The sequence below is a fragment of the Cebus imitator genome, unplaced genomic scaffold, assembly GCF_001604975.1.
Source record: "Cebus imitator isolate Cc_AM_T3 unplaced genomic scaffold, Cebus_imitator-1.0 Scaffold32, whole genome shotgun sequence".
NCBI classification, from domain to species: Eukaryota; Metazoa; Chordata; class Mammalia; order Primates; family Cebidae; genus Cebus; species Cebus imitator.
Genome location: NW_016107347.1, coordinates 144,418 through 169,821, shown reverse-complemented (window position 1 = coordinate 169,821; position 25,404 = coordinate 144,418). Strand labels below are relative to the sequence as shown.

Genomic DNA, 25,404 nt, shown 5'->3' with positions numbered 1-25,404 from the left:
TTCAAAAGATAAAGACTCTTTGATGTAACCAACTGTACCGATGTTTGTGTGGGTATGTTTAAACATACACAAGGAAAATACACTCACTCTATAATTTCTTATAAAATAGCAAGTAAGGAGTAGAAGTAGGAGATGTAGCAGGGGAAAGGGAATTCAGAAAGTCCTTCCCTTCAGTAACTTTCACTTCAGAATCATCAAAAAGCAACCACTTCCCCTCATACTCTTTCAAGCTTTGCACTACATAGGAAATTTTATTCTCAAATCCACTAATATTAATGCCTGTTTGGTCACTGGATTCCTTGTTTCTATCTGATTCGTGGGTCCCATTAGCATCGTTAGTCTCAGAATTTCTATTTTCAGCAAATGCTGTGCTGGCAACCTTATCAGGGTTAGAGGCCTTGCTGTATAACTCATAATCTGCTTTACTCTTTTGTCCTCCAAGAAGTCCAATAGCTTCTACATTTTTTTTTGTTTGAAACTTTTCTTGGCTGTGTATTTCCACCAACTCTAATCGACACTTCTTCATCATCGTAATTCTCAACCACACCCCTTGCTTCCTCCTCATTCAATGGTTCTGGCTTACCTATTTCACACATTTGGTCAACCACAAAATTTCCTTTATCTAGCTCTAAACTATTAAGGTCAGTGACTTTAACAGAAGCAGTGTAATGCCCACTACTAATTGTAATGCCACTATGCATCACAACCGCAAATAATCCATAGCTGTCGTTAGGTGGCTTTGTGCTCCCTTCTTCTAGTGACAGTTTAAGAGGTGTCAATAAAGGAGTGTTGATCTTGGAAAGTCCACCACCATAACAATCAAACTCCAAACCACTAGCAGCAAAGCACTTCAAATGAATAGTTATAACTTCAGGCATTTTGTCAAACAAAAGACTTCCTTCAGCTTCAGTATAATGATGGCAGTTTTCATAGAAATATTTATCTTCTCCTACAATCCTTTGTACTGAAGCAAATTGTGAAATTGCCCATCTCAGGGTATTCATTTCCATTTTTGGCTCTGGAGAAATTTCAGAACTCTCCTCTGCTTTGGAAAGCTCATCTTCTTGTACTGGCACACTGATGTCTTGAAAATCTTCTCTTCTTTCTGTTAAATTTTCACATTCCAAGCAACGAGGCCTTCATACCAGCTGACCTTGAAATAATTTCTCCACTAGCTCAAAACCAATTTGTTCCTCACCTTTGTTTATGGATTTAACTTCATTAATATTTACAGGTATAACAGTATTTCCTGGAGATTCAAGTCCATTAGTTGTGTTAACACTTGATTTCTTTTGTGAAGCTCTTGCACTCTCATTTTCAGAAATATACTTGGGAATTATTTTAGGAGGAATCTCTAATGTATCACTTGTAGGTTTTCTTTTTGATCTAGTTTGTCTCTGGTTCTCTTCCAATGACTGGTGTTCCTTGGAGACTTTAACTTTTTTCTTCATGTTACCAAATTCAGTGTCGCTTTTTCTTTTCCCATTTCCTTTTGGGAGTTTTTCTTTAAAGTCCTCAGAACGCCTCATACCGTCCACGTGCGTGCTGTTAACGCCACTCATTTCCTCTTTCTGATGATGTATTTCTTCTACCTTAGTAGAGAATTCTGCCACATTTTTTACTTCTTCTTTTCTTAGGAGTTGGCATGTTTCTTGAATGTTTCCCGAAACACACTGTAATACTTCGTGTGCATCATGCTGTAGATGTCCTTCGCACACAGGGCTGAATTCCCTGAGCTTGTTAAGCAGCCGCCTTGGCCGAGCGGCAGGTTCATCAGTGTGTTTCTGTCTTTCGCGTCTCTGCAACGTGGAGACTGGAACCGGCGATTTCAAAGGATGCCGCGTTCAGCTGCGGCGCTGGCGCGGGCGGAGGCCGGATCGCGGGGGTCCTGAGACAGGAAAACGCGCGAGTTCCCCTCGGTGGCGGGGCGCGAAGGACCCTCGCGGTTCCGGCGCTCGCGAGCGGGGCGCTGCTGCTTGCGCTCCCGGGCATCCCGGGGCGGGCGTGGACGGGCGCCGCTCAGCTCCGGGGATGCAGTTGGTGCCGGTCCCAGGCGGGACCGCGCGGTGGCCCGAGTTCCCGCTCGTGGGAGCCGGTGGTCACTGCCCCGAGGGGAGGGCGATCCGACCGGATTTTCCTGGGGCCGGGGGCCCGGCGGGCTCGGAGCAGGGACTCGCCTGTCGCACCCACACTCATTCGGGTTGGACTCGCCGGCGTCACCGCCGTGGACCTCGCTTTTGGCCATGACCAGATATAATCGGTGATTACAACTTTTCCTTATAAATTTGTTCTTGACAACTCCTTGGGATTTGAAGAAAAAGATGCCTGGTGTCATACCTACTGAAAGTAATGGACTTTCCAGAGGTAGCCCATCAAAGAAAAACAGACTTTTTTTTTTTTCATGTATTTATTTTACTGCATTTTAGGTTTTGGGGTACATGTGAAGAACATGCAAGATTGGTGCATAGGTACACACGTAGCAGTGTGGTTTGCTGCCTTCCTCCCTATCACCTACATCTGGCATCTCTCCCCATGCTATCTCTCCCCAGCTCCCCACCGCGCACCGTCCCTCCCCTATTTCCCCCCAACTGACCCCAGTGTGTAGTGCTCCCCTCCCTGTGTCCCTGTGTTCTCATTGTTCAACACCCGCCTGTGAGTGAGAACATGCAGTGTTTGATCTTCCGCTCTTCTGTCAGTTTGCTGAGAATGATGGTTTCCAGGTTCATCCATGTCCCTACAAAGGACACAAAACAGACTTTCTTTAAAGTTTTTTCAAAAGAAAGAAACTAAGAGAGCTTCCGATTTCACAAATTCTCAAGAAAATGAAGAAAAACCTTCTGAATATAGAGCATCTGAAATTGATCAAGTTGTTCCTGCAGCACAGTCTTCACCTATAAACTGTGAGAAGAGAGAAAACTTGTTACCATTTGTGGGACTGAATAATCTCGGCACTACCCGTTATCTTAATAGTATACTTCAGGTATTATGTTTTGGTCCTGGTTTTAAATCTGGAGTGAAGCACTTATTTAATATTATTTCAAGGAAGAAAGAAGCTCTAAAGGATGACGCCAATCAAAAAAACAAGGGAAACTGCACAGAAGATTCTTTGGCAAGTTATGAATTGATATGCAGTTTACAGTCCTTAATCATTGCGGTTGAATAGCTCCAGGCTAGTTTCCTCTTAAATCCTATTTTACTCCTTTATGAAATTAACCTTTTTCAATTTCATATATGAGTGAGATGCAACATTTGTCTTTCCATTCCTGGATATTTCACTTAACATAATGTCTTTCAGGTTCATCCACATTGCCACAAATGACAGGATTTACTTCTGTTTTGTGGCTGAATAGCATTCCACTGTATATATACACCACATTTTCTTTATGTCTATCTTTAGATGGACATTTAGGGTGATTTCATACCTTGGTTATTGTGAATAGTGCTGCAATAAACAATGGTGTGCAGGTGTCTCTTCCACATACTGATTTCATTTCCTTGGATAGACATCAAGTATGGAAGTGCTGAGTCATAGGGTAGTTCTAGTTTTAATTTTTTGAGAAACCACCATATTGCTTTCCAAATTGGATGTACTAATTTACATTCTCACAAACAATATACGTAAGTTACCTTTTCTCAACATCCTTGCCAGCATTTGTTATTATTTCTTTTTTTGTTTTGCTTTGTGACAATAACCATTCTAACTGGGGTAAGGTGATAGCTCATTGTAGTTTTTATTTGCATTTCTCTGATGATTAGTAATGTTGAGCATTTTTTCATACCTGTTGGTTATTTGTATGTCTTTTTTTTTTTTTGAAACAGAGTCTCACTTTGTCGCCCAGGCTGGAATGCAGTGGCGCGATCTTGGCTCACTGCAAACTCCGCCTCCTGTGTTCAAGCGATTCTCCTGCCTCAGCTTCTTGAGTAGCTGGGACTACTGGCGTTTTTAGTAGAGATGGGGTTTTACCACGTTGGCCAGGCTGGTCTCGAACTCCTGACCTTAAGTGATCCGCCTGTCTTGGCCTCTCAAAGTGCTGTGATTACAGGCATGAGCCACTGTGCGTCTGGCCCTGTATGTCTTCTTTTAAGAATTTCTATTCAGGTCTTTTGCTCATAAGATCATTTGGGGGTTTTTTTGCTATTAAGTTTCTTATATATTATGTTTATTAACTCCTTATCAGATGCAGAGCTTGAAAAGACTTTCTCCCATTCTGTAAGTTGTTGCTTCTCTCTATTAATCCTTTCTTTCAGTGTGCTGAAGCTTTTTAGATGTCCTTTTAATTTCTTCATTGATCCGTTTGTTGTTCCTGACCGTGTTGTTTAATTTCCGTGAATTTGAACAGTTTCCAAAACTTCTCCTGTTATTGACTACTAGTTTTATTGCATGTGATCAGAAAGACACTTGATAACAATTTCAGTTTTTAAATATTTGTTAAGACTTGTTTTGTGGCCTAACATACGGTCTGTCCTGGAAAACATTCCATGTATGTTGAGAGGAATCTGTATCCTGCACCCATTGGGTGGAAAGTTCTGTAACTGTCCGTAAGGTACATTCAGTCTAGGGTCCAGATTAACGCCAATGTTTCTTTATTGATTTTCTGCCCGAATGATCTGTTCGTTGCTGGAAGGAGGGTATTGAAGTCCCCTACTGTTGGTGTATTGGAGTCAATCTCTCCCTTTAGGTCTGTTAATATTTGCTTTATATAGTTGGGTGCTCCAATGTTGGGTGCTCCAATGTTGGGTGTACAAGCATTTGCGACGGTTATATTTTCTTAGTGTATTGATGCATTTATCATAATGTAATGAATGGCCTTCTTGGTCAGTTAAATTATTTTTACTTAAAGCCTAATCTTATCTGACATAAAAATAGCTAGTTGTGCTCTTTTGTGTCCATATCCATAGAATATCTTTTTTTATCCCTCCATTTTTAGTCTATCTACATTTTTAAAGGGGACTTACTGCCATCTTGTTACTTGTTTCCTGGTAGTTTTGAAACTCCTCATTTCCTTTTTTCCTTTCTTATTGTGTTCCTTTATGGTTGAGTGATTTTTCCTGATAGTATGTTTTAATTCTTTGCTTTTTATTTCTAGTGTGTCTATCATAGGTTTTTTCTTTGTGGTTAGCATGAGGCTTGCAGAAAAAAATGTCTTATGCTTGTAAATTATTTTAATCTGATACCAACTTAACTATGATTGCAAAGAAAATAATTGAAACAAACAATGACAACAGAACCTTAAAAACTCTGTACTTCAACTCCATCTTCCGCTCCATATTTTGACTGTTAGATGATGTCTCAATTTATATCTTTTTAAAACTTCCTCTTAATAAATTTCTGTAGTTATTATTTTTAATAATTATATCTTTTGGTTTTTATACTAAAGGTATGGGAGGTTTACACACCACAATCACATTATTAGATAAAATGGATTTGTCTGTATACTGACTTTTACCAGTTAGTGTCATAGCTTCAGATGCTTTCTTGCTGCAAGTTAATGAACTTTTTTTTCAGACTGAGGAACTCAGCATTTCTTGTAAGACAGATCTGATGGAAATAAATTCCTTTAGCTTCTATTTGTATGGGAAGGTCTTTACCTTTCCTTCATGTTTGAAGGATAGCTTTCACCAGGTACAATATTCTCACTGGACAGTTATTTTTCCTTCAGCATTTTGTATATGTCACCTCACTGCCTCCTGGCCTGTAGCTTTCCACTGAGAAGTCTGCCACAAGATGTATTGAAACTACTTTAGGCCAGGTGCGGGGGCTCATATCTGTAATCCCAGCTCTTTGGGAGACTGAGGTGGGCAGATCACAAGGTCAGGAGTTCGAGACCAACCTGGCCAACATGGTGAAACCCTGTCTCTACTAAAAATACAAAAATTAGCCAGGCATGGTGGTACACACCTGTCATCCCAGCTACTCAGGAGGGTGAGGCAGGAGAATTGCCTGAACTCTAGAGGTGGAAGTTTCAGTAAGCAAAGATAGTGCCACTGCACTTCAGCCTGGGCAACAGAGCAAGACTCCGTCTCAGGAAAAAAAGAAAAGAAAGGAAAAAAGGAAGCAAGGAAGGGAAGGAGGGAGGGATGGAGGGAGGAAAAGAAGTGGGAGAGACAGGGAGGGAGGGAGGAACTACTTTATATGTTATTTGCTCTTCTCTTGCTGTTTTTAGGATCCCCTCTTTGTCCTTCATCTGTAAGAATTTATTATATGACTTGGGGCAGGTTAATATGGATTGAATCAGTTTAGTGATCTTTGATTTTTCTGTGCCTGGATATTATATCTTTCTCTAGGTTTAGCAAGTTTTCTGTTATTAATATTATTTCTTTGAAGAAGCTTTCTTTATTTTTTATTTATTTTTATTTTTTTATAAAGATGGGCTTTCACCATGTTTGTCAGGCTGGTCTTGAACTCCCGACCTCAGGTGATCCACCCGCCTTGGCCTCCAAAGTGCTTGGATTACAGGCGTGAGCCACCATGCCCGGCCTGAAGAAACTTTCTACTCTTTTCTCCTTCTCAACCCCCTGTTTAAGGCCAAAGAATCTTTGATTTTCTCTTTTGAGGCACTCTTCTAGGTCTCTTAAGCATTCTGTGTTTTTTCTTATTATTCTGACCATATTTTCAAATAGCTTGTTTTCATGCTAATTCTTTCTTCTGCTTGATCAGTTCTGCTGAGACCCACTAATGCATTCTCCAGCTCCAGGATCTTTTTTTTTTTTTTTCTGTTACTTCAGTATCCCTGTTAAGTTTATCTGATATATTTCTGAATTGTTTCTCTGTTTTCTTGAAGTTCGCTGAGCTTTCTCAAAATAGCTACTCGGAATTCCCTGAGAGGTTACATATCTCCATCTCTCCTGGGTTGGTTACTGGTGCCTTAATTGGTCCATTTGATGAGGTCATATTAACGTAAATGTTCTTGATGCTGTCGATGTTTGTCAATATCTGGGCATTGAAGGATAAGGTATTTATTCCAGCCTTTCTAGTCAGGTCTCGTTTGTACCTGCCCTTCAGAGGGCCTTCCAGGAATTCAAAGTGGGCTGATGAGTTCCCCAAGCCAGTGGTCACTGCAGCCATTTTTGTACTACAGGACACCCTAGGCCCAGGTACACTGCAATCCTTATAGATTCCTAGGTCCTCAGCCCTGTTGGACTTGGGGAATATCAGGGATTGTTCTCTGGGTTCCCAGGCAAAGCCCCTAGCTTACTTTCCTCTCTTTCCCCCAGGCAAAAGGAATCTCTCTCCAGACTGCATTGCCTGGAGTATGGGGAGGGGTGATGTAAGGATTCCCAGAGCTGCTGCAGCTGCTGCTGTCATACTGGGTCTTCCAGACCTATGCGGCATCAGGGCATACCCAAGGATGTGGTTACTATAGCCTGCCTGCTCCTGAAATTTATTTGAAGCCCAATACATTGCCAGTGATAAAGCCAGCCAGAACTTTGGTGGGTTCTTCCTGCTGGAGCAGCTGATGCCCTTGGTCTAAATGCTTCTTTTGTGGGCATCAGCTTGGAATCAAATGCTGTAGGGCTCTGTCCAGTGCTGTGTTTTACTATGGCAAAAATGGTACTAAGTTTCAATATAAAGTCCCACACTTTCCTCCTTGTCCCCAAGCCATTAGATTCTCTCTCAAAGATGCATTTCCTGCGGTTGGCAGAAAGGTGTCAGAAGCAATGCAAGACTGTCCTTCCTCCTTTCGTCAATGCATCTTTTCTTGTTATTATGCTAAAACCAGGAGCTCTGATCTCTCACCTGATTATTTAGCTGTTGTCAAAGTGTTTTCTTGTATGAATAGTTGTTCAATTTGATGTTCCTTCAGGGAGACCATTGCTGGAGAGTTCTATTGTACTCTCCTCCTACCTGTTTTTATTTTTTAAATGCACCTAGTCAATAATTGTGAAGTGATAGGGTTATTTCAGTCCTGGGGATCAAAAGCACATAGCTAAGAACTTTTCCCAAAAAATAATTTTAAAATTTTATATCAGTGTTTATGGAATGACATACTTTTTGATTCAAAGTTCTTAAATGTATTTTTCGTTTTGATTCAATGCTATAGAACACCATTTTTTAAAAAACTGATCTGCAACCTACATGTAATGGAATCACTGTGGTGATTATGTTTTAAAAATGCAGATTCTAGGGCCCACACCAACTGAATCTCCTGGGGTTGGAGACCAAGAGGTAGCTCCTATCATGTCCACAGCTGCTTATAAGGTACACCAAGTTTAAGAACCACTCTTTCTTTCATGTTTTCAGACTGAAGATTCTTACAAAATGACAAAGAGAGAAGACCTTACACTTAAGTTAGAGTTCAAGCATTAGACTATGCGCTTCTTAAACACAGATTATCTTTCCCATTTTCTCTTTCCAGTTCTTTATACTGTCAAGGGATTGGTGCAGAAATGGAAAACAAAGCAGTGAAAGAAAAACTATTTATTTCTTTATACACATTTTGCTTTAATAATCACCAAAAAGACTTTCATTTTCTCTTACCCACCCAGTTCACCAGTTATATTGGCCTTCGACATATGGCGATAGCAACATATATAAATCTATATCATACATTTATACACACAAACATATTGTATCAGCACTGTGAAGACACAGACTGGGCTTTACTATGGCTGGGGGCCTCTCCCATGCCACTTAAAAATGAGCACACGTTTGCTGTATGCAAGAATTTCAACAGAATTGGTCTGGCCATCAGTCCCCAGTTTCCCTGAGGTAAGAAAAGATGACAAAATGGGACAGTGTGTTTGAAGTGAGGTCAGTCCAATTTGGATTTTATAGAAGAAAAGAAATAGGACATGCTAGCTGAAGCCTGAGATGGTATCTGGGAAGTCACCACAGTCATGATGTGAACTTAAAGAACGCAGATGCCACAGTGTAGACCAAAACCCAGCCTGACTCGACCCAATAGGATCAGCTGTGGATCTATGAGTAGTGCTCACTGAGTCCCCGCCAGTACTGTCCAGCAGGGCACCGCTGCTCAGTATTGTGCTTTTAGAACCTGCCAGAGGAGCTCCAGCATTGGGACCACATGCTTCATTCATCAGAATCAGGGTCCTATGTCCACTGAGTTTTCCATCTCAGGGCAGCTGATGAGGGAAGAAGTGTGCCGTTGCTAGTTCCCACGCTGCTGGGGCCATTGAGAAGCAATATCACAAAACCGTCCATGCAAACTACACATCTTTTGCTTTGTGCTGAGCCAAGTGGGCCTTGGCTAACATATCCCATAGCTGTCAGAAAGGCTTTCTGCCTTTCTTCCCGCTCCACCAGGACACACCTCTGACTCCCTCTTCTGGACCCTCCAGTGGACTTGGAGGAACGAGGCCCAGATGCTCCTCAGCAGATAGGTAGCTGCACAGGAGGGGGACAGGCCCACCCTTCCTGCTGTTTTAAGGACCTCTGGTGGCTGCACTTCTTGCATGGTTCCTGGAAGGCAAGGGTCACAAGGCTGGAGCGCACGGCAGAGCCCTTAGGGATTTCACCTGCAGACAAAAATAAAACAAACCAAACCAGTGGATATTGCCCGGCCCTGCTGATGGCTACCTGAAGCTGCAGTGAGAGCGATGTGGTGATTAAGCCAGGAGTGTGGTGAGAGCCAGGTAAGAGGAGGAGCTAAGAGCATGCGCTGCAGTCTGGAGGAACAGCAGGTGCCCCAGGTTAGGGGGAGCCTCCCCACCTCCCTGTGTGCTGAGATCCCTGCTCCAATTCACTGTACGCTGGGTGGCTGGATCCCACCATTCCCTCTTCAGAGGCCAGGTGACTCTCCAAATCCCTTTGTCTCAGCAGAAAAATGGCCTCTGTCATCTTCCCACAAAAAAGAAGTGCTTAGCAGGAAACAAGCACATACAGAAACAGCCTCTTGTAGGAAAAAGAGGACATTTTGCAGGGAAGTCCTCTGTTAAGTTGATGTCCAGTTAACATAATGAGGACATGTAGGGGTCAAGTCTACATGGACCTCAGAGCTCAACTAAGCCAGTTCCACCTTTGACAGATGAGGGTGCAGCAGATTCACAGAGACTAAGGGACAAGCCAAAGCCACACACCAGTTAGTGACGAGCCAGGTATTAGAACTGAGGCCTCGGGTCCTTTCCAATGATCTACAGGAGGTCAAGGGGAAAGCTTCCACACTGGAAAAGCCAGTGGATACTAGTGGAGATTTTGGGGTTACCTTTTCTGGGACAGGAATAAGGCTTTACAGAGGCAATCCTGTAAGTGTTGCTCTAAAGAGGCTCAGGAAAGAAAGGAATTATCAGAGAAAGACAAAAGGGAATTAGTGAAAAAAACAAGAGAGCAAGTTAAATAGGGCCCTAGTCATTTTCACAGTATGGAGATAGACATTCTCTCAGGTCACTATTTAGAAACATTTCCAGGAATATGGCAAAACTTTGAAGTCCAAGTTAAAAGGTTTAGTTTCTGATTTTTAAACCATTTCATATACCTCACGTTTGACTTTAAAGTACTTCCTAGGGAATGATTAACACTTAGTGTTTTAAGTAAATGTAGATAATGTCTAGTACACATATAACATTTTCCCCCTTAAGCTCTGTTGTTATTTATTATCAAATTCTCTTTCAGACTGATGAGACCCAACAGATCTCTTTTGTCATGTTACTTAAAGAAAAAGATATATCAAATTCAAATTGCTGTTCTCAACCCAGTAGTGTGCAGTGAAATCAGTTTATTAGGATGCAAATTGCTTTTACTTTTTCATGAAGAATAGAACACAACTGGCCTCAAGATCCCCCTACCAAAAGCTCATTCAGAGGCAGAGCCCGAATGTCTGCTGGCTTCAAGAGTCAGCTGAAATGAATTTCTCCAGTCTCCTGACTTAGCATCAAAGAAGAAAAACTGGAGCAGAAAGGAGAGATGCCGCCAATGTGAGCGTGATCAAAGATGCAGGGCAGGAGCTGACTCAGGGGAGGGTGACGGGTGCTCACTGAGGACCTGTAATCTTGCAAGGGGACCCAAAATCTTCTCCTGGAAGGCCAACGCAGGCCAAGGGCCACCTACAAGATCTGCTAACAGATAGTGATGGGTTGGGGGCAAGCTCCGTGCCACTGACTTGTGCAATAGTTTCCTTACCTCTAAGTTAGTCCTTGCCTTCTTCAAAACATCGTGTGTTCTGGTTACTGAAACAACAAGAGGGCACCACAGAGTAGAAATCACCCACAGAAATTACCTCTCCTTGCTTAGCATGAGAATTCTAAAGCATTTCTTTCTGGCCATTAAGCTTGGAGTCTCCTGTTACCCACCCCCATCCTCCCCTCCTTCTGCATCCGCAATTGCTCGTGGCACAGGAGGTTTGGGGACATCAAATCAGTCTCTCCAATCCCAACACCTCCAGGCCTCCCTGGTCACTGCTCGTCTGCAGCACAAGTGGAGCATCGGGAAGACCGCCTGTGTCGTCCCCCATTCCCTCACTCAGGGAACCTACGCTGGCTGACGATGAACTGCTCCATGCTCTCCTTCTGCTGGTTTGCAGTCTTCAGACACTCAGCTGTGCTCTGAAGGAGCCGCTCCTGTTTGGATACTTTGGTTCTCAGTTCCAGAAGTTCCCTTTCTGTTGATTCTCCCTGGATGAGAGGAATAGATTCTTACTGAACAGGCAGAAGGCCTAAAGCACCCTGTGCTTTGTGGCTCTTTCCAGTTCAAAGAAAGATTCCAGAGTCTTCTCAACTCTCCTGGACTGCATTTCCTCCTTCACAGCCACGAATACCTCCAGCTGGGAAGTTTAGGATGAGGCCATTAGGTAGGACTATTGAGACTCTGGAAGCCCCCATGCAGGCTAGCTCGGGCCTGCACACCTGTAGCTTAAGAAAACCTTACTTCAGGCTGGAATAAAACTCCCAACTCTGAAGACGACCTTAACTTAGTGCTGCTATCAATTCTGTCACTCTCCCTTCCTAAGATAGAGAGTTCAGAAATGTTATGTCGGGAGAGAGATCTGGACTCAGGAAAGTTGGAAAGTTGGTAAATATTTGTGTCAACATGAGGATGGCAAAGCACCCTCTCCCTGGAATTAGCATAGTTAGATCCTGAAAGGTATTGGTGACATTGATCTGGAGCTCAAATCCCTAAGGAGGGCATCCTGAAACCTGCCTGCCAATCAGAGTTAGCCTGAACTCTGAGCAGACCCTGAGGGGTGGCTGACTTTCCCCAGGCCTGGCCCAGAGATGCCAGCTTAAGTGATTTGCTAGGATGCCAGGCAGTGGCTAAAAAGGCTGTCTCATGGGGGCATTCTGTGATCATTTGTTTGACCATGGGACCTGAGGGGTGGGAGATGGGTGTTGAAGCTTTAACTGAATTTCAATTCAGCCAAACATCAGAGAGGTAAAGAAACTGAACATTTATGGACTGTCAGGGTTATGACATCTCCGCCTTCTCCACACCCCTCCCTCATCGTCCTTCATTTTTTTATCCAGGGGCTGGGGGTTGGGGGGGATTGGGATATATCAGAGCTGCAGTGAAAGCAGCCACCATGGGTCAGTGATGTCTCTCCAGGGACACTCCCCTAAGTTCCTGTCTATCCTGGCTCACCATGTGGCTCCTGATTTTCTGGAACGCTGTGACGCTGAGGAGACAGAACAGTATTGAAGGGCAGGAGAGCTGGGTTTGAACCAAGAAAGGACACCGGCATCTTACCACTTTGCCAGGCAGCACAAGGGTGTGGGTGCTCGGCAGGGCTGCTCTCCAGAACATGGTGAGGAGGGAAACCGACTCCTCTAGGGCATGGTGCAGGGCACTTGTGCTGCTCCGAAGCTCGTGAATGCCTTTGCTGCCCAGCACCTGGGGAAAGGTAACCCCACAGGAGCGATTACTTTTTTCCCCTGCACGGGCTCAAGCTTCCTTTGTGAGTGAGGCACAGAACACAGGCCTGCCTGAACCTGTGAGGCCCTTGCACAGCCGTTTGCAGCTCTGAGAACTAAGATGCTGCCCCCTTTACCAGGTGTACATTCCTCCACTTGCACAACCCGCAAGTCTTTCAAAGCTCATCCCCCTTGCTGTATCCTCTATGAACCTGTTACGTTCCCTGCCTGAGGTAAATGACCACATTCACATTGGCGCTCTCACAGCACAGAGGATGACTTCTCACACTGTGCCTGTAGCACCCTACTGTGCTCATCTACTTGGGTGTGTGTCTTGCCCTCTCATGTGTCGGCTCCGTGGAGGCTGGGCTGTCCCTGCAGATCCACGGGTCTCCAGCAGCTCAGACAGCACAGCTGCTGGGGCGGGTCTCTCTCACTGGCAAGGTGCTCTGAGAAGCTTTGCTGCTTGCCTCCTGCTATGCAGTCTGCACAAGGAAATGCCATGGCTGCCAGGACTTCTCAACCCTTCCACGTGTGCGGTCCATACATCTGCAAATCCTTCCATTTCTGTCCAACCCATTGAGTCTACTCTGCCCACAGATGGTCATGTGCCTGTGTGACTATGGTAATAAGTTACGAAAGTCTGCTCGGCAATGCCATGTGTGTCTCTGGGGCTGAGGGGAAATAATACCCAGTCAGCTACATCTGGAGCACAGCAGAAGTCACAGTGAAAACAGGAGAGAAAGAAGAAAGGGCCTGGCTGCCATACAGGGAAGAAAAAGCATCAGCTGTTGAGAGACGCAAAGCATGGAACAAAACAAAAATGGTGGGAGAAGGAGTTAAAGTCAAAGGAAGAAAGGGCACAAGGAAAGAGTGCACCTAAAGCTACCGGTGTGATTACCTCTGGGCCTTGAGCTTCAAGGCCAGGGAAGCTGCATGCTGATCTCACAAGGGATGCTATCTTTTTGACCAGTAGCCTGCCCTCCACAATCTGCTGTTTTAGGGCAGTGTAGTCATCAATGTGGCCAATGACATGGCGGCCATGCTTATTGGCAAAGGAGCCATCAGTAGCATCACCCTCCAGCTTGGGACGGGTCTTCATTACTGGAGAATTATTCAAACTCAAGCCTGAAAAAGAAAATGACAATGAAACAGAATCTTCTGTTAATTATAATGATATTCTCAGTTTGCTCCAACCCGAAAGACTAGGGAACAAGAAAAAGAGGCTGCAACAAGAAAGGAAGCCTGGGAATGTACAAGGGTAGGGCAAAGTCCACAGAGATCTTCTAGGTATTACATTTTTATCATCTTTCTTAGAGCATCTCTTAATGATAAATTTGCCAGGAGACAATTTTTTCCTCATTGGCAAATGAAATGGGACACATTTTATTAATAATAAATAATAAGTCTCTGAGTAGAGAAGTCACAGACAAGGAAATCAAGCTGGATACAGAGAGCATGTTCAAGAATGGAGAGATCATGGTGCAATGAAGCAAAAACAGAGCAGTAGGAAAACTACAGGAGGGTGAACCATGGCAAGAAAGGCGGCCACAGAAAGTGCAATGAGTAGGGCTAAAGGCCTTGGGGCACGCAGAGAAAACTCTCCAAACACACATAATAAGAATGTAGACAACAAAGGGGCGTTGGCATTAACCACTTTCCATCATCAGTCCCTGGGCCCTTTAGTGACCACATTTACCATTTGTTCTGTTGATTGTGGCCGTTTCTGAGCCAGGAGTAGAGGAAGCAGTGCCGGGGAAGACCAGAGCTGGGGAATTCATACCAACATCCCGGACTGGAGGGGAAGCAGCTGGATCTAGGGGGGAAAGGCAACCACAGTTTCCAGCAGCCCTGGAACACGCTGCACGGGAAGCACACGCACACCTGGCCGTCCCCACCTGAGGACTCTCTTCTTACAGAATATCATCCATACCTCACAATCAAAAGCAAAAGCCGATGCTTCACTGAGTTCAGAATGTTTCCATTCTTCAGAACTAAAAGATATTCCTTTAATTGAGGGGTGTTCCATAAAAAAAGTAACTTCTACTTTGAAAAATTATTAGGTGTATTTTTATAAACCAAGTCTTGAGTATAATTTGTGTGTGGTATCTAATACAATGCCCTGTAACTAAATGTAATATGTATAAATATATATAGCACATATTAAAATGCAGAATCAAGGAATGAATGGATTCATGGGGACTAGACATTCCAGTCATCATTCTGATGAGTTAATATTGAAAAAAGTTTACTTGTGTGAGAATGGAGACAGAAGGCTTGGTGGGTTAACATTGTCTTGCTGGAGACTGAAAAGCAACCCTAAGGTGGAGGAATTGGAAAATATCACAAAGAAGGTAGAAAAGGTCCTGCTCGGGCAAGTGTGGCCCCGAGCCCGCTTTCCAACTCAGGCCTCGGGGGTGCTAGAGGAAGAGGGGCAGAGACTGCGCCAGTGGGGCTGAGTCTTGGCTGCTGTGTGGGAAGCCAGGGAGAGGGGAAGGCCTGGTTAGAAGGAAGAGTTGGAGACATAACTGAACACCACAACCATCAGGGCAGCCCAGAGGAGGGCAAGGCCTCCACCTAATGTAAGCTGAGCAGTTCCTGGGGGCCAGGCGGTATGCTTGGCAGCCCACGTGAGTTCTTTTATTGAATTGCCGAAACAGCATAGTCATGTTATTGTCACCTTCAATTGACAAATAAGGTTACTGTAAGATAAATGAGCATCTACAAGAACCAGAGAAAAATAAAGATCAACATGACCCAGAAATAGCTAGGAGGAGAGTTTGAAAGCTCAGCTTTAGAGATACTGAACAGAAGTGGTTCCTGATTTGAATAAAATTGAAGGTATGGCCATGAAGGTGAGAGGAGATGGTGTACTAAATGGTGTATCAAAAGGAAAAAAGGGCAGAGGAAGTAGAAATTGAATGAGTTAAGAGAGTAGGGGACACCACTAACATTTAAATGAATACTGGGAGCAGTGAGATTGATGGGGGATATTGAGAAGAGAAGGGGGACCTGGTCAAGCACATCTATCTGAAAAAGCAGGCAAGGGGTGGGGCCAAGAAAGTGAGTGATGGCCACCTGAAATAAATCAGCCACCATCCAGGACTTCCCCAGAGCCCTCTTTCCTTAGGGAAAGGAGTGTTTTGCCACACACTGAGTTCCCCACCTATGAGGGAAATGGAGACTAGAGAATCTGGGAAGGTCAGCAATACCGAGACAGGACACGGTGAGCTGGAAGGAACACAGACTGAAAACCACAACACCTGGTTCGAATCTTGGTTTTGTCTGTAACCGCTGTAAGCCCTCGTTTTTCTGTTAATATCTCAAGACTTAAGTTTTCTCATGTGAAATACAGAGATAACAAAACCCATCTTACTTCAGATGAAATTATATATGTGAAAACACTTGGTTAATGGTAAAGCACTAAGCGAATCCAAGGAAAAGATGTGAACATATACAGCTGCTGATTATCGAGCAATTCTTAGTGTGCCAAGCACTTGTAAATGATTTCATTTAATCATTTAAGATATATATTATTATTATCTTATTATCTTATATATATTATTATTATATATATTATTATTATCCCCATCTTAAATATGAAGAAACTAAGGCTTAAACCTCTGCGACTTTAAACACCTTGTCCAAAGCAAACGACCTGTAAGTGGTAAACTCAGAATCTGGAGCCTGGTCTGACGTAAATACCACGCTTTTGCTCGGGCTGCTGGATGAGAGCATCTCTGATTTCAACCTGACCCTAAGAAGCATGGATGAGGCAGGTTGCACCTCCCACCACAGACATCCTGGTGATCTCCCCACCGGCTTTCAGGTTCCTTTTCCTTCCTACCTTGGAGGAGCAGCTGCTTGTTTCCAGGGTCAGCGCTGGCTGGGAAGCTCTGGTGAACAGAGGAGGGGCTGAGGCTGGCTGTGCCGGCTCCGCTGTCCAGCTGCTGTTGCAGCTGCAGTCGCAGGCTGTTGTTCCCCTGAATGCTCCGCTCCAGCTGCCCTCTCAGAGCTTGTACCTCTGCCACTAGGTGGCTCAGGTCACTGCTCAAAGGGATTTGGTGACAAGCATCCAGGCTGTAAGCTAAAAGAAGAGAGGAGTCTGGTAACACTGGCCCAAGTATTTCCAAGCACTCATCACAACCCTCCTCTGTGACCTTCTTTTCTGCCAAGGACCCCAATTTAATGAGTCTTGTGCAACCCATCTATAATACAGATGTTGCCATCTCTATGTGTGGCCTGGGGACACTGAGATGGCACACAGCCAGTCTGAAATTTCCCTGGGGTTTAAGTTATCCACATGCACCTAGAGAGTATTTGATTGGCAGATGAGAATAAGTCCACAGTATCTCCATGGTAACCTTAGTCCTGTAGGCTAAAGTATAGGATCCTCCAAGGCAGGGCGGCACTGAGCTAGAGAAGGGTAGAGGATGAAGGAGAAAGAGATTTGACAGTCTTCACTCTCAAAAATAAAAGAGAAGGATGTGTACACACATATATATGTACACATATATAGAGAGAGATATGTACACATATATATAATATGTACACATATATATATACACACACATATATATATGTATGTGTGTGTATATATATATGTGTACATATTTATACACCTACATATAGTGTGTATATATGTTGTGTGTATATATATATACACACTATGTATGTCCATATATTTGTACGTATATACATACACACATATGTACATATATATCTACACACATATATACACACACACATAAAAAATATATTTACATATATATATTTACCTCCCTTCACCACACATAATCTATTTCTTTGTACTGGGGAATAAGAGATCTAAGAAATATTCTACAAGGCCACAGTCCCTTATCTGAAAACCTTAAGGCCAAATGTATTTTGAAAGGTGAAATTTGTTTTAATTTCACAAGGCAGCAGGGTGCATGTATCATATATAACATGTACCCGGTTGCATGTGAGCCACAGTCCTTAATCAAACATATAACTATTTCTGCAGTTAGCTATGTGAATATTCTAAGTAGATAAATAAAGACTTATGAATATCCTCTTGTCAGTTCATCTAGATTTTGCCATTAAATGAGTATTTGAAAAATTTAATTTGGAGATCTTATTGGATTTTGAAATTACAGGTAAGAGATTATGGAGCTTTAGTGATTGTAGCTTTGAAATGAATCCTGAAAGACATGAAAGGGAAGGCAGCTCAGGATGAAGTAGTTTCAGAGACTTTGGTATATAATCTACTCTTGAATTTTGCCCACAGTTCTACGATGTTCCTCTCTCTCTTTCTCAATACAAGTTCTCACTAAACTTTGCTTATTTTGTAATTTAATCCATCCATACCCTTTCATCTTCCCAATAGCACCTTATATTCGACTCTCATCTCTTAATGTGCCAGAGTATCAGTAGACCCATCCAATAGGTTTCCCAGACTCTAATATCTCCCAACTCCAAGGACATCTCCTGAGACTTGGCATCTTAAAGTTCTGTTTTCATCATGTGGTTATTTTCTTTGAAAAAGAACAGACTTAGTTTCATTGGCTACTATACAGAATGCAAATTTTCATCCTGACCTGTGGACTTTCAAGATTTGGTGACTCTGCTGCCCCATCCTGACTTCTCAGTCTCCCCAACACCAAGCTTCTCTTGTGGGCTGGCTGGCCCCACTGACCCAACACTCACCATGACTTTGTACTGAAGCTATTCTTCCAGCCTGGTGAGAGCTGCCTGCCCCTTGTATTTCTTTGAATTCTAGTTCACCTTCTCTTTAGAAAATTAGGAAGCTAAGTCAGGATTTATGATAATTTGAATCTAAATTCCACTACCTTTTACCCTTTGTTTAGCCCTCTGGAGGGACATAAAAATACATCAGTTCTTTTTCACCTGACAGTTCTTCAAATATCTGAAGCCAGTTCTCATGTCCTCAAGACCTTTTGAAAGCCTAAACTTCTTTAGTTTCTCTGATCAGTTTGACATTTCTGGTCCACGCCATTCTGTGCCCTGTCTTCACTATGTTCCCTAGTGTGTCAATGCCCTTTCAAAAGATGGTGCCCCTTAATCTAACAATACTTTAGACACAGTCTCCACAGGCAGGCATCACACTTACACTACTGTAGTGTCAGGCTCAGCTGGCATTTCTAGCAACCTGTGACCTACGTCTTACTTGTGTGAACATGTTTCTAGCAAACCCCACACCCTCAAATCTATGAATGGCTCCCTACCCTATATTTCTACCTTCGTCCTACATTTCTACCACTGGTATTTTTAATCAAGCTCAGGATTTTGCTTTTTATCTTTGCTAAATTTCATGACGTTGATGTCAGCCCTCTGTTCCAGCCTGCTGTGGCTTATTAACATTATATTTTGAGTACCCTTTTTCATTTAAAGAAAAATGAAGAAATATATCAAAATTCTCAAATGTTAGATTATTTCAGCAGGCAGCAAAGTCTTCAATAAATGTCCTTAACATTTAAATACAAGATTGAAATTTAGGTTCTATTTAGTGGTATTTCTATAAATGTGTGTGTGTGTGTGTGTGTATGTGTGTGTGTGTGTGTGTGTGTGTGTCTTAATTTTGTTCTGTGGGCAGGGTGGTCCCCACCGACCCAACACTCACCCTGACTTTGTACTTAAGCTATTCTCCCAGCTGGGAGCTTTATTTCTTCAAATTCCATTTCACCTTCTCTTTAGAAAATCAGGAAACTAAATCAGGATTTATGAAAATTAAATTAAACAGCACTAAGCTGAGAGCCAGATGCTACTAGGGAAAAGGGCAGGGTGGGAGCAGACTGCGGGCTACACTGGGCCGAATGGGTTGTCAGTATGTATTACTGACGATATTAAAGGCCTTTTCATACGATGACAGTATTAAGACAGTTTTATGATCTAGATATTGATTAACTAGTGTCTGGCCATCTAAGTGGGTGAGGTTTACTCTTGTGGCCCATCGTTAGGAATGATCAGGCTGGATCTTGCTCTTGCCACCAACATCTCATGTTGGGCTTTGTGTATGAGAGCAATGGGAGCCCCAGGCTCAAGTAGGGATTTCTGAGACAGAATTCTGTAGCTTCCCATGATCTCCACAGCTCCCGAAGAAAAGACCTCACTAGCAACCATGCAAGGGCAAAAAGCTCCTGGGTTGAGAGGAGAAGAACACGTACCTTTCAGCCCCTTCTTGGAATTGCCATAAAGTGCCTCGTAGATTTGTAGCTCTGACTGGAGGGACTCGAAGAGCTGCTGTTTCTCTTCACACTGTTGCTGCAGGAGGACCAGCTTGTGCTGCAGTCTGCCCAGGGAGAGGCAAGGCCCACTGAGATGGCAGGGCCACTCAGCCACAGTGGGGCAATCAGCTGAGAGCCAGACGTCAACTCAGCGGGTCATAAAGGGTTACGGTTAGGGCTACATTGGAGCCCCAGATGTCAACTCAGCGGGTCATGAAGACCATCGTTTTTATTTCACAGATGTGGAAATGAAGGCTAAGGGAGGTAAAGTAACTTTGCTTGAAATTACAGCATTAGCTACATTAGTTTAGAGCAGAACAGACACACCAGCACAGTCTCCTAATTGCTCCTACAGTGCTCTTTGCATTCTGACAAGCAGTTACAGGGCTTATGCTGGGACCAAGCATCATAGCCAGTGCAGAAGCTTCTAGGTGATGGTGAGACAAATATCCTATATCTAATTGGAAGCATAGAAACCCTTCTTTTCCATGTCTATGATATACTGAAGACTTATATAACAGTGTTTTACTCTTTGAACCAGAGAGTGAAAAGGCTTTCCCAGAAAAGTCCTTTCTTCTGCTCAAAGTGGCCCCTCCCCCCACAAACAAATCAGGAATAGCAGAGGGAACACTGAGGTTTCCAAAAGAGGGCACCGATTGTCTTGCCAATGTCCTTTCTTCTAATGTAAGAGTGAAGAATGCTACCTTCTCTGTCAATGGGTCTCCTCTTACCTGGAGTCGTTTTCCTGGAGGGAAAGACGTTCCTCCCTGAAATGCAAGATCTCTTGCTGCTTCTCCCTCAAGTCTTCCAAAAGCTGCTGCCTTTCCACCTTCTGGTGCTCCAGCTCCTTTTCCAGCTCTTGAAGGTGGGATCGAGAAGACAGCAGAGCCTCCTTCAGGCTTTCCATTTCCCGGGAGTGCTCTGGTGAGAGGAACACAGGAGGGTTTATTACCATGGGGCCGGAGCTCGGGAGGAAGATGACCCCAAGTGCATCTCCCTGACAAACAGAGCTAAGGAGCAAGGAAGAAAGGCCTGTGTTGGTGGGGAAGAGCATGCTGGCTGAAGGTCCCACACAGCCTAGAGAATGGTGCATCCCTCTCTTTGCAAAACCCTTCATTCCACTGATGTCATCTGGCCAACTTGCTCCTAGAGAAATTCCAGTTTCTAATGCTCACCATTTTCCAGGTCCTCACATACCATCTGTTCAATAATCCATTCTTGAATTTTGACAAAGATCAACATCAAGATTTCTTTTTGGAATATATCATTTTCATTATTTTGAAAACTGGGATATTTGTTTCTTTTTGAACTTGCAGCACTTCTCTGCTCTTCACAAGGCGTCAGAGATTATTGAAGTGACTCTAAAAGTACAGATTCTGGCTCAGCAAGTTCTCTGGGGAAAGATTCACTTGACCCTGGCAAATGATACTCACTTAAATCCCTTACTGTCTTTCCACCTGTTAGGTCTGTTCTCTTCTCTCCAAGTCTGCAAGGGTAGCTTAATAGTTCTGCCCTCTTTCTCATCTGTTAACTTTCGTTATCAACCCCCAGCAGTGACCTTTCCTCTCAAATCTTTTTGCTCTGAGGTGGCTAACTTAGAAGTATTTCCTGATGGCTTTTTCCTTTTCCAAAAGCATTCCTTCATTCTGGACTTAATCCTTTTGGATACTACTCTCAGTCTTTTTATGGCTGTTCAATATGTATTTTTGAATAAAAATTGTTTGTTATTGATAATACATTGATCTGATCAAGCAGACTAACACCAAGGTCAGCTGCCTCCCGGCCACACGGGAAATGATGCCCACCTGTGAATGCCCCCTGGTTAGGGCTGGGAAAGTGCTGAGTGGCATTTGCTGGTGACTGCATGGAGTCATAGGAGTACTGACCGGAGAGGAGCCCTGAGTGTATGAGTGGGGGGTGTGGTGAGGAGGCACAGGGACAGCAGAGCAGGGCCAGGGCGACACACACTGCTGCAGTACAGTCTGCAGAAACTCGAGAGGGAAGCTAGGCATTCGCATTCGCACTCCCTCCTTTATTGGTTCCAAATCAGTTGTGAGTAAGGGGAGGTAGAACAGGTACCAGTCTGGTATCTGGTTTGATAGCTCGTGACTCTGGACATATGCAGGTGGGCTTGTTCAGAAGTGACAGATTCCCTCAAGCCCTTCACTCTCAGGGCCTAGGAGTCTGAGAGGCCCATAGTTGGGATGTCTTAGAAAGCAGCCTTCTCTAGACTGAGAACAGCTATAGGTTTGGTTGGGTGGATCTGAGCAGCTCTGTTATCTCTACCTTCTGTTTACTTCTCCAGTTGGTGAATAGTGTGGCCAGGGAAGAAAGAAACTTCAGAGTGACCACAGTTTGTGGTTTTTGACCACGTACCTCTGGAAACATGACTTAGTTGAGCCTGAAGTGTTCGATTTTCTTCCCTGAGGACTCTGTTCTCATTGCAGAGCTGAGGTATGGACTCCAGGCCCTGACTGTAGAAGTTAGAGGTGGATCCTGTCCCAGAAAACACACATTTGGGTAACAGAAGCTTCCAAAAGTTTCCCACTCTTTATCTCTCAAAGATACTGCCCCAACCCAGCAGAAAAATGCAGGGACTCCAGGCCTGGCCCTGAATGAAGCGTGGGGGGCTGGGTGCATGTTTTCTGTGTGCCTCTCCTCAGTGGATTCTCTGCATGCATTATCACATGCCGTAACTGCAATGGTGCAGGAGGCTCATTCTCCCGAAACAGCTGCTGCTGTGGTGTAGGCAGGACAACAACATATGGAAAGGCTGGCCTCCATGTGACAGCAGCTTGGAGGGAGAGTGTAAGGAGAAAGACCACCTTGGCAAAGCGGCCAGGGATGGAGCTGGGGGGACCCTTGCAGACCTGGCTCTACCGCTTATCAATCACGCGACAAGGGCACAGACACCAGCAGGCAGCATATAAACAGATTAAGAATGGGGTGAGAAGTCAGGTGACTCTGAGGACCAAACCTAGTTCTGCCTCAAAGAGAGTTACTCTCTAGACTCAGATATATTCAGAAAGTAGGGATAACAGTATTTGCCCACCTCCTTTGCTGGACTGTTTATAAGGAGCAAGTGAAGTAAAGAATATCTGTGAAGCTCTGCCCAAGGGTCCTCCCTTCGGAAGCTCCCTAAATATAGCCAGAAACAGGTCTGGGCCTCTCCTACCGCTTCCACGAGCAGTAGAGCTCAGCCGGTGTTCCAGTTGCTCCCGTAGGCGGTCATTGATGCAGATGGACTCCTCCAGGCGCTGGCGCAGGTTCCGGATTTCACCCAGATGCTCTTCCAGCAGGTCAGCCCCTGCAGCCAAACCACCAGGACATGAAGAGAGGTGGGAGATGGAGAATCCTGGTTACTGACGGGGGCGGGCTCAGCCAGGGACCTTGCAGCAAGATCTGTAAATATCACTAGCCTTCTGCCGACTGTGTTCTCTCACATGGATGCCCAGGGGAATGGTAGTTTTGTTTAAAGAGTAAATGTGCTTTCAAACACAGGACAGCCACTTGCTGAGAAAACTCCATGGGCCTCCTCCCACTCAGGGGTCTGTTGAGAGTTCCACATGTTTTATAAAAATAACTGAGGGCTCTGGACAGGGCCTGCCTGGCATCCGGAAAGGTATGGCCACCTCCTGGGTGTGACGCAGAGGGTGATAGGTAAGACCTCACTCTACTTTTCTTCTTACTGACACATGACTGAGCATTCTTTAGCAAGGGACAAAGCCCTTCCTTCCACCCTTAGAGAGAAGGCCTAAAGTAAAAGTATGTGACCTTAAACTCACCCTATGTGGTTAATGACTGACACTGAATGCCTCCCTGAAGTCACTTTTAATATAAGATGAAAGAAGAGCCTGGAAGGACCTAGGGATCTGAAGGCAGATTAGAGAGGGGATGGCACCCCCAACCCCCCAAAAAGGAAAAAGCTGCAGAAAAGGCAGAGGGATGCTTACAATGGACACAACAGTGCCATTCTGCTCTGGGCTCAGTCCTTTTCTGAAAATTATGATTGTCTTACTGTTGGAACGGAGCTGCATCCCAGCATTTAAGAGCTTAGCTATACCTCTCCACTTGCTGTGACTGAGTTTTGTGCACAGGATATATGTGCAGGGTCGGGGAGCTGCACCCCTTCCTGTGACAACTCCTGACTGATGGAAGAAAGTCCTGTCTATGCCTGGCATTCTGGAAGGGTCTAAGAGAGTGGGCTGGAAAGAGGCCAGGCTGCAGGGAGATGGAAGGACATGAAATACGAGAGCACAAGAGGGAGGTCCCTGACTTTCCCATATCCCCACAGATCACAGAGGCCCTGGGCAGGAGAAGGAAGAAATGTACTTAGAAAGGATTGAGCCCTGATACAGCGCTTTCATTTTATAGTCAGCCTGTGAGCAAGGGACTGGAGGAGGAATGAAAAAGTCTTGCCTGGGTAGGAGAAGAGTAGACTCTGAATGAGTCTTCTTTTCAAAGGCTGCTGTCTCAGCTTTGTGCTTTACCTGTGGGTTTGGAGTTAAGCTGGTACACAGAGGAGCCTGAGGATAGGTCCCCTGATACACTCCCTTTCTGAGGCCTCATTATGTTCCACTGGCCACTGCTGCCCAGGTACCCAGGCTCCAGGATTCTTCCCAGTTCTATGGTGCCCCTTGGAGGAGAGTGAGGCTGGGCAGAGTTGAGGTAGTGGGAAGAGCTGCCTCTGCTGACACCTGGGCAGAAAGAAACACGAGTAAGACACGAATGGGGCGTCAGAAGGGAAGGAAGGGCAAGAAAGTGTGTGATTGCTAAGAATAGAGTCTAAAAGGGGATATGTGGAATGTTAGATACCCCAGTTCACTGTGGTGTCCCAATTAGACAAAGGCTCATAAGCTACAAGTTGTAACACTCACCCTTTGTATTTCCTAGCAGGAGACACAAGAGGTAGAGGATAAAGTATCTTAAAGTCACCAGTATACACAATGGAAAAGCTCCGTGGCCCTGCTCCTGGGTCCTACTATAATTTCTCATGACAGACTCCAAGGAAAGTTCCAAAAGTAGGACTCACTCCCACAGTTAGAAGTCATGAGGGCAATGGCATGCAGGATTGGGCTTACCTGTGAATGCAAACATTTGTTTGTCTACATGTACGTGCCTTCCCCTGAAACTAACCAGTCATTATGCCCATTCCACCTTGGAGTTTTTCAGAAGAAAAAGGGGACATGAAATTGAGCTCAATACGGTGGCCCTAATTCCTCCAGACTGAAGAGCTCTTTGTTGAGTCTGGGGAAGGGTCTATGTAAGGCAAGTGTTTATTTGGATCCCATCCAGCATAACTCAAGAAGCTGCAAAATTCATTTTCTTTCTTTTTCTTTCTTTCTTTCCTTTTTTTTTTTTTTTTTTTTTTTTTTTT

General features: G+C 44.3%; 2 protein-coding genes across 23 annotated transcripts in view; both read right to left on the bottom strand.

Annotated features, from left to right (window-relative positions):
* Positions 1-23: 23 nt before the first annotated feature.
* Positions 24-2,245, bottom strand: LOC108301072 (ubiquitin carboxyl-terminal hydrolase 1-like). Its single transcript, XM_037736964.1, is given in 3 exon segments — positions 24-469; positions 471-1,799; positions 1,904-2,245. Coding segments are annotated over 3 exon segments (2,052 nt in total). The 3' UTR covers positions 24-88.
* A 6,159-nt stretch (positions 2,246-8,404) lies between these two features.
* LOC108301098 (phosphodiesterase 4D interacting protein) overlaps positions 8,405-25,404 on the bottom strand; it is a 151,588-nt gene continuing 134,588 nt past the window's right edge. For 9 of the 22 annotated variants that reach the window (XM_017524148.2, XM_037736983.1, XM_037736968.1 and 6 more), the window contains 13 exons: positions 24,518-24,724; positions 23,203-23,334; positions 22,404-22,523; positions 20,759-20,948; positions 19,968-20,092; positions 16,649-16,888; positions 14,492-14,617; positions 13,703-13,929; positions 12,638-12,781; positions 11,430-11,568; positions 11,078-11,124; positions 10,164-10,215; positions 8,405-9,421 (listed from right to left, as the gene is read on the bottom strand). In XM_017524148.2, the coding sequence (XP_017379637.2) occupies positions 9,210-9,421; positions 10,164-10,215; positions 11,078-11,124; positions 11,430-11,568; positions 12,638-12,781; positions 13,703-13,929; positions 14,492-14,617; positions 16,649-16,888; positions 19,968-20,092; positions 20,759-20,948; positions 22,404-22,523; positions 23,203-23,334; positions 24,518-24,724 (1,961 nt within the window). In that variant the 3' untranslated portion in view covers positions 8,405-9,209. Of the gene's footprint in view, positions 9,478-10,163; positions 10,225-11,077; positions 11,125-11,429; positions 11,569-12,637; positions 12,782-13,702; positions 13,930-14,491; positions 14,618-16,648; positions 16,889-19,967; positions 20,093-20,758; positions 20,949-22,403; positions 22,524-23,202; positions 23,335-24,517; positions 24,725-25,404 lie in introns of those variants that run through there. The other 13 variants (XM_037736988.1, XM_037736980.1, XM_037736986.1 and 10 more) reach the window with 8 other exon arrangements.